Source organism: Thamnophis elegans, chromosome 4, assembly GCF_009769535.1.
Source record: "Thamnophis elegans isolate rThaEle1 chromosome 4, rThaEle1.pri, whole genome shotgun sequence".
Classification (NCBI taxonomy): Eukaryota; Metazoa; Chordata; class Lepidosauria; order Squamata; family Colubridae; genus Thamnophis; species Thamnophis elegans.
This window is the reverse complement of record NC_045544.1, coordinates 137,967,273-137,979,886: the sequence shown is the minus strand read 5'-3', so window position 1 is coordinate 137,979,886 and position 12,614 is coordinate 137,967,273. Positions and strand designations below refer to the sequence as shown.

Genomic DNA, 12,614 nt, shown 5'->3' with positions numbered 1-12,614 from the left:
TAAGATGCATCTTTTTCCCTCAAAAAGAGGCTGAAAATCTGGGTGCATCTTATACACTGAATACAGCATTTTGGGCCTCCTGAAACCCCACCCCCTTTGCAAAAATGGCTGTGCATAGCCTTTAGGAGGCTTATAGGGTGCTCCTGGGGGCTAGGGAGGGCAGAAATGACCGAAAAACAGGCTGTTTTTGCCGCCCCCAGGAGCATTCTATAAGCCTCCTAAAGGCTATACATGCCCGTTTTTTGTCAAAAAACGGGCCCATTTTTTCAATTTGCCTCTTCAAAATCTTGGTGCATCTTATACTCCAGTGCGTCTTATACTCCAAAAATACGGTAATTGCCAGTGAAATGCAGTGAGCTTAATGTTATTCAACTTTTTTCCACCTCAACATTAGTCCATTTCACTGAAGTAATCATGATTGTTTGTTTATTGTTTATTTCCAGATTGGCAACATTGTATAAGTCTCCAAGTCAGAAGGAGTCAACCGTACCCTTTTGCATTACAGTAAGTACAATTGTGGAAGAGACCAAAACTAGGAACAACAGGGTGAAAATGAAATGCTAACAATGAAGGAAATGTAAAATGCTAACATTAGCACAACCCTAGCCTCACGTCTTCAGGATAAACCTGTGATGTTTTGCTTATTTGTGTCAGAAGCATCACCATTAAAATAAGGCATCCTACCGGTAGTATTTGACTTATGACCACGATTGAGCCCAAAAATGTTGTGAAGTGAAACATTTGTTAAGTGAATTGACCTTTTGTGCCAGAGTTGTTAAGTGGAATCACAGCAATTGTTAAATTAGTAACACAGTTGTTAAGGGAATCTGGTTTCCCCATTGATTTTGCTTGTAAGAAGGTCACAAAAAGTGATCACATGACCCTGGGATACTGCAACCCTTATAAATATGAGTCAGTTTGCTAAGTATCCTAATTTTGATCACATGACTAAGGGGGTACTGCAATCTTTGTAAGGATGAAAAATACTTTTTTCAGTGCTGTTGTAACTTTCAATGGTCACTAAACAAACTGTTGTAAGTTGAGGCTTACTTACAATAGAGTACAATAGCAGAGTTGGAAGGGACCTTGGAGGTCTTCTAGTCCAATCCCCTGCCTAGGCAGGAAACCCTATACCATTCCAGACAGATGGCTATCTAGCATCTTCTTAAAGACTTCCAGTGTTGGGGCATTCACAACTTCTGGAGGCAACTTCTGTTCCACTGATTCATTGTTCTCACTGTCAGGAAATTCCTCCTCAGTTCTAAGTTGCTTCTCTCCTTGATTAGTTTCCGCCCATTGGTTCTTCTCCTGCCTTCAGGTGCTTTGGAGAATAGCTTGACTCCCTCTTCTTTTTGGCAGCCCCTGAGATATTGGAAGACTGCTATCCTGTCTCCCCTGGTCCTTCTTTTGTATATAATATAAAACACAAGATTAAAACATGTACAAATTAAACAGATTTTACCCAGAAATCAGCAACATTAATTAAGTTCTATCATGCTGCCATGAGACCCCCAAGTATACACTGATCGGGACACGAAGGGCAGATGTACACATGTGTTGTCTGCGTGTCACCACAATCGCAAAGAGTAGAAGCCTCCTTATAGCCCCATGATGGCGAACCTATGGCACGCATGCCACCTGTGGCACACGGAGTCCTCTGCGGGCAGGCAAGCCATTGCCCCAGCTCAACTCCACCGCACATGCGCGCGCGTGCCTCCGCCGGCCAGCTAATTTTCAAATCTCTGCCGTGCAAGGGCCAGAGGGCGGAGCACATGCAGGAGATATGCACGCATGCACTGGGGCGGGGGGTACAGTGCACCCCCTTTTTTGTCCCAGGAGGCTGCAAGGAGGCCTGCTAGGCCCAAAATGGGGCATGGGGGGGTTGCTGGGGGGGGGGGTATTGCACACACATTGCATTTTGGGTGTGGGCATGTACGCATACGCTTTGCCGGCACATGACCAAAAAAGGTTTAGCCATCACTGGTATGGCCCCTTTTGTTCAGAGTGTCTCTGGATTTTGTTGCACCCGTGCGCAGTCTATTTGATGATTTCTATACTTCCCAGTTTTGCTAGGTGCAGGTGCCTTTTCCTCCGTTGGTTCCATCCAGGATGGGTTCTTTGTAGTTTTCCATAGGCCCATTCTGTTTGCAGAGAAAAGCAGCCGCAGACAGAGAGAGATTCAACTCACCAGTGTCTAGACAACACCCTCTCCATGGCTCACAAGCAGCTCAGCAGGGACTGAACTCCAGGGAAAGTTTCCTCAGGTCAATCTGTGGTAGTCATGTCCCTCTTGGCTCCTTTCAGGCGCTGTGCACAGCATGGGTTCGTCTCTCAACAAATCGTGATTTGAAGCTACCGCTCTGTTTTCATTTCCCATCTGCTCAACCCTCCCAACATCTCAGAGGGCAGAATTTTAAATCATATTAGACAACTCGCAACCAGTTGGGTCGTCTTTTCAGAGATATTTCCTTCCCGGCTTCCTTCAACAATAGCAGAGATTCTAATTCAGGAACATACCTATTATTATTATTATTATTATTATTTATTTGTCTTGTATGCCGCCCACTCCCGGAGGACTCCGGGCGGCTCACAAAAGACAAGGGAAAGGGGGGAACAAGACAAAGACAACATATTAAAAACAAAACCAACATTCACAATTTCTGTGGAGGTAGATGCTTCTCAGCTCCCCCCAGCCTGCTGGAACAGCCAGGACTTGGTGGCTTTGCGGAAGGCCAGGCGGGTAGTAAGGGTCCGGATCTCAACAGGGAGCTCGTTCCAGAGGGCCGGAGCTGCAACAGAGAAGGCCCTCCCCCGGGGAGTCGCCAGCCGACATTGGCTGGCAGATGGAATCCGGAGGAGACCCAACCTGTGCGATCTAATTGGTCTGAGAGAGGTAATCGGCAGGAGGCGGTCTCTCAGGTACCCAGGTCCGATGCCATGTAGGGCTTTATAGGTACCTAGAGATGTATCTGCCCTAAAAGTAGCCTGTGTCGAACTGCCAAACATCAGGAGTTTAAGGACTAGAATGACAAGAGTTGGAAGGGATCTTGGAGGTCTTCTAGTCCAACCCCCTGCTCAATCAGGAGACTCTATATCGTTTTAAACAAATTTCTGTCCTGTCTTTTCTTAAAAGTCTCCAGTGATGACACACCCACAACTTCTGGAGGCAAGTCAATCCACAGATAGGATAGGATAGAATTGTTCTCACTGTCAGGAATTTTCTCCTTAGTTCTAGGTTGGTTCCCTCCTTTATTAGTTTCCATCCATTGTTTTTTTGACCCCTGAAATGGTTTGGGACATTTTGCATCCTGTCATAAAAAGGTTTATGATCATTTCTAGGTCATAAAATCTTTTTACACAGTTTTCTGACTTTCAATTCCACGGCACTCATTCCACAGTTCTGTATTTTTAATTATTTTATTTATTAAATGTTTGTGCCGCCCATCTCCCCTGCAAGGTAACTGGCTATTTTACCTGTTATAAAACAGGTAAAAATAAAAGATTAAAACCACACATTTGGGACGCATTCCCTAAGCGAGCCCCTTTGGTTCAAAAATTGTTGCCCTGCAAAGCGCCATTTTCCTCAGTGAAAGGTTACAAAAAGACAAACAGGAGGGTTTCAGTAGTATGTAAATTCCAAACATCAAACTAAGGATTAAAGACAGGATGCATTTGTGACCTACTTATGGTTTTTATTCTGATTTGCAAGTTAACAAATAATACACGCCATGCAGATACAGGCCATATCCATAATTCGTTTCCTTAGCTACGGCTTGACAACATGTCTGCATTGAGCAACTGTATTCTGCTCATTCTGTATCCGGTCTCAGACCATCCCTATCATAAATTATACATTTGGAAGGGAACATTTAGGTCGGGGCGTCGAACTCAATTTCATTGAGGGCTGCATCAGGGTTGTGTTTGACCTCGGGGAGCCGTGGTCAGCTCGACGTGGCCAGCTCAACGTCACTCCGGGGCGGGGGGGCGCTTGTGCTCTGCCAGCGAAAACGGAGTTAGGGAAGCCCCCTCCTGAGCTCCAATTTTGCTGGCAAAGAGTTGCAGGAGGCCGTTGCAGCCGAAAACGGAGCTCCATGTTCTCTGGCCCCGTGGGCTGGTCCTTCACTGTTTCCAGGGCGGGCCAGATCTAAGCACCCCGCGGGCCGGGTCTACATTATGTTTGACACCCCTGATTTAGGTCATCAGGTGTCGTGCTCTTTTCCTTAGTCAAATCCTTCTTCACGGGATGATGACGATGATGTTAGCCATTCAGTCGAGGCCGACTCTCGGCGATTCTGTGGGCCAGACCTCTCCTCGACTTCCTATCAGGAACTTTTTTTTTTTTTTTTTTTTTTTTAGTTTTTCTACGCTCTGGCTGGTGTCAGCTTTGATAGCACTTCACTGAATAGCTGGTATATTGATTCTTTTCCTTCCCCTTTAAACCTATTTGAAGTTGCCCTTCTTATTATTCTTAACTCCTTTTGATGAACTCGGTTTCTTCTGAGCTCTCATGCGCTTGACACCATCTCAGTAATTCCGGGCTGCTTGTGTCTATAAACTATCTTTGATGTTTTTTATCCTCTCTCCGTCTTTTATTTGAATTTTTTTTCAGAATTTCATTAAGGTAATTTTTGTGCAGGTACGATGGTTTTTTATACTGTCCTCAATATTTCCTCAGTGGGATTTTTCGTAGTTGTTTTCCTTGTTAAGTGAAAGGTCCTACTTCTTATTAGTTAGTAAGTTAGTTTACGGGAGGTCCTTGCCTTACAACACTCTGTGGACTGCTTGAAGTTATGACGATACTGAAAAAAGTGACTTACGCCCGTTTTTCACACTTATGGCCGATGCAGCATCCCCATGGTCACATGGTCCAAATTCAGAGGCACGGCAACTGGCATGTATATATGATGGTTGCAGTGTCCTGAGGTCATGTGATCCCCTTTTGCTTCCTCCTGACAAGCAGAGTCAATGAGGAAGCTGGATTCATTTAACAACCATGTTACTAACTTAACAACTGCAGCGATTCACTTAACACACAGGGGTGTCAAACTCTCAACAACACATTGTCACGTGGCGTATCAAAATTTTTCCCCTTCACTAAATCGGGTGGGTGTGGTCAGCACGTGACACATCCAGCTCATGGGGCTCGAGTTTGATACCCCCTGACGTAACAACTATGGAACGAAAGGTCATAAAATGGGACAAAACATCTGTCTCACTTATCAACAAAAAATTGGTCTCAATTGTGGTTGTAAGTCGAGGACTACCCATAATTGGTTCCTGTAAGTTTCCAAACCTATCTTCTAGCCCAAATGTATGCCTGCCTCACTCCAAAATAATGGATCCAAGGTAAGCTGTAAAGCCCACTTAGTATTACTTGGACCTCATGATCTAAATTTAGGACTTGATGACCTAAATTAAGCAAATAACCTGCTTCATTCCCACATCATTGTAAGATGGTGTGGGAATCATTGGGGGGATCATTGTAAGTGATCTCAACTTATACAGGTAGCTCTCAAATTATAACAGTTCGTTTAGTGGCTGTTCAAAGTTACAACGGCACTGAAAAAAGTGACTTATGACCGTTTTGCACACTTACGACACACTTACGATGGTGCAGCATCCCCATGGTCATGGACTCTTGCATTCAGATGCTTGGCAATTGGTTCACATTTATGACAGTTGCTGTATCCTGGGGTCACGTGATCCCCTTTTGCAACCGTCTGAAAAGTGAAGTCAGTGGGGAATCCAGATTCACTTAACAGCTGTGTAACTGACTTAATGACTGACTTAATGACTGCAGCCATTCACTTAACAAATGTGGCAAGTAAATGGGGGCAAAACTCACTTACTGTATATACTCGAGTATAAGCCTAGTTTTTCAGCCCACTTTTTGGGCTGAAAAAAAAGCCGCCTCGGCTTATACTCGAGTCAGTGAAAAATGTGCCCGAAATGGAGGAGAAAAAGGGGCGGGGCCATGCCGCTGGGTGACACTCGTGAATGGCCCAGTGCCCCTGTGAGTTTCCCCTCCCTCTGTGTCAGTTTGCCGCGCAGCGCGCACCGCACCATCCCCCCTCCTCACGTTCTAATGTAATGCAGGGCTGTCTTACGATTCCCCTTCCTCTCCTCCTGCCGCTCTGCAACGATGTCCCACCTCCTCCTTGTTATGGCAAGCAGCCACATAGCAATGTCCCACCTCCTCTGGTACAGTGATCCAATGATAGGAATCACTGTGCCGTGTGTCATAGGAGGCGGGACATCGCTCTCGCGGCTGCACGGGACATCATCATCACAGCGGGACATCAGCATCATGAGGTGAGTGAAGTATTTCATTGAATACACCGCTAGTTTACTGTTTTTCTTTGAAATAAATATTCAAAAACATTATTGGTATCTATTTTTATTTTTGAAATTTACCGGTAGCTGCTGCATTTCCCACCCTAGGCTTATACTCGAGTCAATAACTTTTCCAGTTTTTTGTGGTAAAATTAGCTGCCTCGGCTTATATTCGGGTCGGCCTATACTCGAGTATATACGGTAACAAATTTCTCACTCAGCAACAGAAATTTTCTGTCTCAGTTGTGGTTGTAACTCGAGGACTACCTGTAAAGCCAACCCTGGAATTGACAGGTAGCACTGAATCAGAATGCCAATTGGGATATGACAGGAACTAGGGTGTTAAGTGGACTGAATAGGGTGCAGAATCACAAAAACTTTCCAGGTATTCTTGATGGCATTTGAAACATCTTGAGTATAATCCTGAAATAAATATTGAAACTAGCCACATTCTGTGGGCAGTTTCTGCAGAACATGGAGCTAAGCCAAAACAATTTTAAACTGCTCTTCAAATGTCAAAAGCGCACAGCTTACCAAACAATAAGTGTTTGCTGGCCTGGAAGCATGTTGCCATAGCATTTCCTATGGATTTTTAGAACTGTCTTTTGAGTTCCGAATGTGTTTTGGGATCACCAAAGTAGAATTATGAATATTGCGATGACGGGGGTTTAAATCAACCCTGGCAATTCCTTTCTCACGGCTCCAGAGAGGCATAGGAAAGAAGAGCTGTCCTTGCTTTCTTTTTCATTCCCTCGGTTCTTCTTCCATTGGGGAGAAAAACATAGTTTATTTATTCCTCATATTTAAAAACCATCTGTCTCGTCGTTTGGCCTGTGTGATTTACTAGGTGGAAACCACCACGTTCTGAATTAGCCTCACCAGTCTGAATGCAGGTTGTCCTCTACCTAAGACTACTATTCAGCCCAAATTTTCCAATGGCTAAGCGTGAGAGTTGTTAAGTGAGTTTTGCTCCATTTTCTTGCCGCAGTTGTTAAGCGAATCGCTGCAGTTGTTAAGTTAGTCACACGTTTGTTAAGGAAATCTGGCTTCCCCACAGACTTTGCTTGTCAGAAGGTCGCAACCATCATAAACCCATGCCTGTTTGAATCTTGATCACGTGACCACGGGACGCTGCAGCAGTCATAAGTGTGAAAAACGGTCATTTTTTTTCCAGTGCCATTGTGACTTCGAACAGTCACTCAACGAACGGTTGTAAAGTTGAGGACTAACCTGCATAGCCTAATCAGTGATAAAGTCTTAGGTCTTCTAGTGAACACTGCCTCTTCTTTGGTTCTTGGCAAAGCCCCATCGGTCACAGTTTTATTTTAGGGGTGATACTGTCGTGATGACACAGAACGGCAGCTGTATGATGGCTTTTGGCAGAACAGTGAGGGTGGAAATCATAAATGTAAAAATCCTTTTCTCAAAGCTCTTCCTGACAGAAAAATTAGTCACAGAAAACTGTCAGTTTTACTCATGTACAACACAAAGTTTAAGTAACTCTTTCTCTGCTTAGAAAATGCCACTATAAATAGAATAAACTACCGGAATCTCTAGTGTTGTGACTACATTCTCTCTCTCTCTCCCCCTCTCACTCCCTCCCTCTCTCTTTCTCCCTCTCTCTCTCCCACTCCCTTCCCCCCTCTTCTCGCCAAGTTTACTTAAGAACTATATCACTAATTTAATAACTGCAGTGCAGTAATAACTCTGGCAAGAAAGGTCGTAAAATGGGGCAAAATTCATTTAACGAAGGTCTCACTTAGTAACATAAATTTTGGCCTCAGTTGTGGAGGTTATGTCTAGGACTACCTGTACTTTTAATGGCATGTCAGTTTTAATGTAGAGATTGCAATATTTACCTCATCTTAATTCGCCACCCTCTTGAAATATGAAAGTATTATTTTATTCCAATAGTGAATTCACAGTGCTAAAAAAGGTTCTAAAAAACGTGACATGCTAAAACCGGCGAAGAAACACCCTGGAGTAAAAATTTTATGAAATTATTTTTTCCCATTTTTGGCCTCACAGAGCAATGGGGTTTCAGTTTGCTAAATCCGTAAACAGCCAATTCATGTTTATGTTTTGGACTAATGTTCGGCCACAAATCTAGAACCTTGACCCAAAGATGCTTTTTCAGAAGGCAACTAGGACTTCCTTGTTTTTTCTTTGAAGAGGTTCCGCTTCTCATCAGAATCACCTGAGTAATGCTAATGGCTCCTGTGGTCTATTATACCACAGGATACGCTTCAAGGCGCTAGTCGTCACTTATAAAGCCCTTCATGGTATTGGACCTGGGTACTTGAGAGACCGCCTGCTGCCAATTACCTCCACCAGACCGATCAGATCCCACAGATTAGGCCTCCTCCGAATTCCATCCGCTGGCCAGTGTCGACTGGCGACTACCCAGAGGAGAGCCTTCTCTGTGGCTGCTCCGACCCTCTGGAACAAACTCCCCGTGGAGATTCGCACCCTCACCACCCTCCAGGCCTTCCGTAAAGCCCTTAAAACCTGGCTGTTCCGACAGGCCTGGGGCTAAAGAATCATGTGGCATCGAATGGTATGATTGTTGTGCTTTTAAATTATGTATTGTTTCTGTTGTTGTTAAATTGTTTGTATCCCCCCTTCCCTTGTTTTGAGTTGTGAGCCGCCCTGAGTCCCCCTCGGGGGAAAAGGGCGGCATACAAATGAAATAAACAGTTAAAATAAACAGTATTCAGGTGACCCTGGGGACACCGATAAAGCTCCAAGTGGCCTCAACGACTCTCTAAAAGGATGCAAATGACCAGTTCTGTCTGCATGGAGTATAAATCCTTCCATTCCCCACTATCCTGTCAGATCTGAAGAAGCTTCTTGGAGGAGAAGGGAAACGTCTTCAAACACAAACCAGAAAGTCTAGTTGCCTCCTGGAAAAAAAAAAAACCTTTTGGACAACCACGACCTGGATGACGGAGAATCTCTACAGACTCAAATCTAGAACCTTAATTCTACTTTATTTTATTTTCTTTTTTTAATTGTTTCATATTTTGGGGGCTGGAGTGTTGTAGCTGTCCATTTTTGGCTTCAGGAACCCAATTTCCATGACGAGCTGCTGAGGCAACCCTGAAATATTTCTGCTTTATTCTATTCGCGGAGTTATTTCGGGGCCGCTTTTGAAAGAGTGGTGGTGGTGACTTGCCTAAATACTGTAGAAATCAATTCCTCTCCTTATCTGTCCTTTTAAAAAAGGGATCCGTGGCTCTGCAGCTCTGCTCATCGTCTCGGAGATAAGTCGTTTGTGTTACAGATCAAGCTGGGTCTTCCTTGTCATTTTATAGCCCTTGCCCAGGCCACAATTTTCACATCCTGCCAGCTTGAGATGGCATCTCTCCTGAAACAAATTTGCTGCTTCCTTGAGCAATTGGTAGCCACCCGCCGTTTTTCCGTTTTTAAGAGCAGGCAGGGGAACGCTGGGGGAATAATTACGTATTAGGGGTCTAATTCTGAGCGTAGGAAAAGAACAGAGATAGGATTACCCCCACCGATTTCGGCAGAGAAGTTAGCCCTGTCCTTTAACCGTGACTTAGCTGCAGTGATCCCATCTGTCACTCTGCGGGAGGATTTGAAAAGCAAGGCTAACCTTTCAGTTCCTCACAGATCACTTCTTTACAGAGCTTCCTCTTTCCAAATAATTTTTCATAAGAAATTTGAAAACTCAAAAACAGGTAACATCAGATACATTTGATATATTTGGCAGCATTCAGCCAGGGTGGATTTTTTTTAATGTATGAATTATCTATTCTCCTCCTCCTCCTCCTCCTCTTCTTCTTCTCCATCTTCTTCTTCTTCTTCTTCTTCTTTTTTATGTATGAATTATCTATTCTCCTCTTCTTCTTCCTCCTCCTCTTCTTCTTCTTCTTCTTCTTCTTTTTTATGTATGAATTATCTATTCTCCTCTTCTTCTTCCTCTTCTTCTTCTTCTTCTTCTTCTTTTCTTCTTCTTCTCCATCTTCTTCTCCTCCTCCTCTTCACATGGTTTTTTTTTAATTACTAGTGTCTGGTGGTTGTTAGCTTGTATTCTTCTTTTTCTTTATTGTGTATTTTAACTTTGGAGGGGGAGGGAATGTTAAAATTAAAAAAAGAAAAGAACAGATACGTGAATCACATCTTTGCTCCCCCTATTTGAGTGGGTGAGTGGGATGTGTCTCAAATTGCATCTTGCAATTGAAAAGGTAGTATGTAAGCCTGTTGTGTGTATGTTCCTTGTGTTTCCGACCACAATGGAGGCCAAAATTTATGCTGCTAAGTGAGATATTTGTTATGTGAGTTTTGCCCCATTTTAGGACATTTCTTGCCACAGCTGTTAAGTGAATCACTGCAGTTGTTGGGTTAGTCACACAGTTGTTAAGTGAATCTGACTTCCCCATTGATTTTGCTGGTCAAAATGTTGCAAAAGGGACCACATGACCCTGAAACAGACCAATGGTCATAAATATGAGCCAGTTGCCAAGCTTCACAATTTTGATCACATGACCGTGGGATGCTGCAAAGGTCGTAACTCTGAAAAATGGTCATAAGTCACTGTTTTCAGTGCTGTTGTAATTTTGAACGATCACTAAATCAATAGTTGTAAGTCAAGGACTATCTATACAGGTATATGTGCTATACAGGTAGTCCTCGACGCACAAAAATTCATTTAGTGACTATTCAAAGTTACAACAGCACTGAAAACAGTGGCTTCTGACCGTTTTTCACATTTACGACCATTGCACCATCCCCACTGTCACATGATCAAAATTCAGACACTTAGCAAATGACTCATATTTACGACGGCTGCAATGTTCCGGGGTCACGTGATCTGATCACCTTTTGCGACTTTCTGACAAGCAAAGTCAATGGGTAAATCAGAGTCACTTAACCACTACAATTAACAACTGTGTCAAGAAATGCCCTAAAATTGGGCAAAACTCGCTTAACAAATATCTCGCTTAGCAACATATATTTTGGGCTCAATTGCGGTCACAAGTAGAGGATTACCTGCCTTTTCTACTCCTGATTTTCAGACACTATAATGACTCTACATTTTAACCAGCTGCAGTTGTTGGACAGTTTTGTTATTTGTTTTCACAGTCTCATGGTGTCAGAGATGTTCAGCATTCAGAGTCAAACCTGACCCCAGCGGAAAACGAAGCAAATCCTCGTAAAAGGCCACGAACAGAGCAGGTGGAAGAACCGTGAACCAGAAGAAGCAATTTCGACTATGTTTCTTTTTTTTAAAATGATAGTTCTACAAGATGCCTATCAAGGTACCTCTGAGAGTAACATGAATAAAAAGTGTGGATTCAAAGAATGGTAATTTTCCTTCCATTGCTTCCTTGTGCCTTCCTCTCCACTTCAGTATTTCTTCAGATACACCTTCAGCATCCTATGCATCTACAGCACTGCATTTCTTATGACATGAGCTTTCCTTAGGGGAAGAAATACGAAATGAGGATTGAAGGATTGAATTGTTGGCTCACAGAGGAATAAAGCCTATTGGGAGAAAATTCTTCATGGCACCCAAAATTCAAGAGTACAGAATAGACTACTGCAATGCACTCTACATGGGGCAGCCTTTGAAGAGTATTCGGAGACTTCAACTCGTCCAGAATGCAGCCGCGCGAGCGATTGTGGGTGCACCTCGGTACACCCACGTTACACCTATCCTCCGCGAGCTGCACTGGCTACCGATCGGTCTCCGGATACGCTTCAAGGTGCTAGTCGTAACTTATAAAGCCCTTCATGGTATTGAACCTGGGTACTTGAGAGACCGCCTGCTGCCAATTACCTCCCAAAGACCCGTCAGATCTCACAGGGTCAGCCTCCTCCGGGTTCCGTCCACCAGCCAATGCCATCTGGCTACTACCCGGGGGAGGGCCTTCTCTGTAGCAGCTCCGGCCCTTTGGAATGAACTCCCCGCAGAGATCCGGACCCTCACCTCTCTCCAGGCCTTCCGGAAAGCCGTCAAAACCTGGCTGTGCCGGCAGGCCTGGGGTTGATGAATTCCCCTCCCCTCTCGACTGGTATGGCTGTGTGATTTTCGTGTATTTTAATTATGTGTACTGTTGTTTATGTTCCCTTTCCCCGCTGAGTTGTTCGCCGCCCTGAGTCCTTCTGGAGAAGGGCGGCATAGAAATAAACCTAAACTAAACTAAACTAGAAACGGCACTTAGACTTATATACCGATTCACAGTGCTTTACAGCCCTCTCTAAGCGGTTTACAGAGTCAGCCTCTTGCCCCCAACAATCCGGGTCCTCATTCCAGG

General features: G+C 44.1%; 1 protein-coding gene across 2 annotated transcripts in view; it reads left to right on the top strand.

Moving 5' to 3' along the window:
- Window positions 1-11,665, top strand: part of RAD51C (RAD51 paralog C) — a 50,826-nt gene extending 39,161 nt beyond the window's left edge. For both annotated transcript variants that reach the window (XM_032216868.1, XM_032216866.1), the window contains 2 exons: window positions 444-504; window positions 11,440-11,665. In XM_032216868.1, coding sequence (XP_032072759.1) covers window positions 444-504; window positions 11,440-11,482 — 104 coding nt within the window. In that variant the 3' untranslated portion in view covers window positions 11,483-11,665. The remainder of the gene's footprint in view (window positions 1-443; window positions 505-11,439) is intronic.
- The last annotated feature ends 949 nt before the right edge of the window (window positions 11,666-12,614 follow it).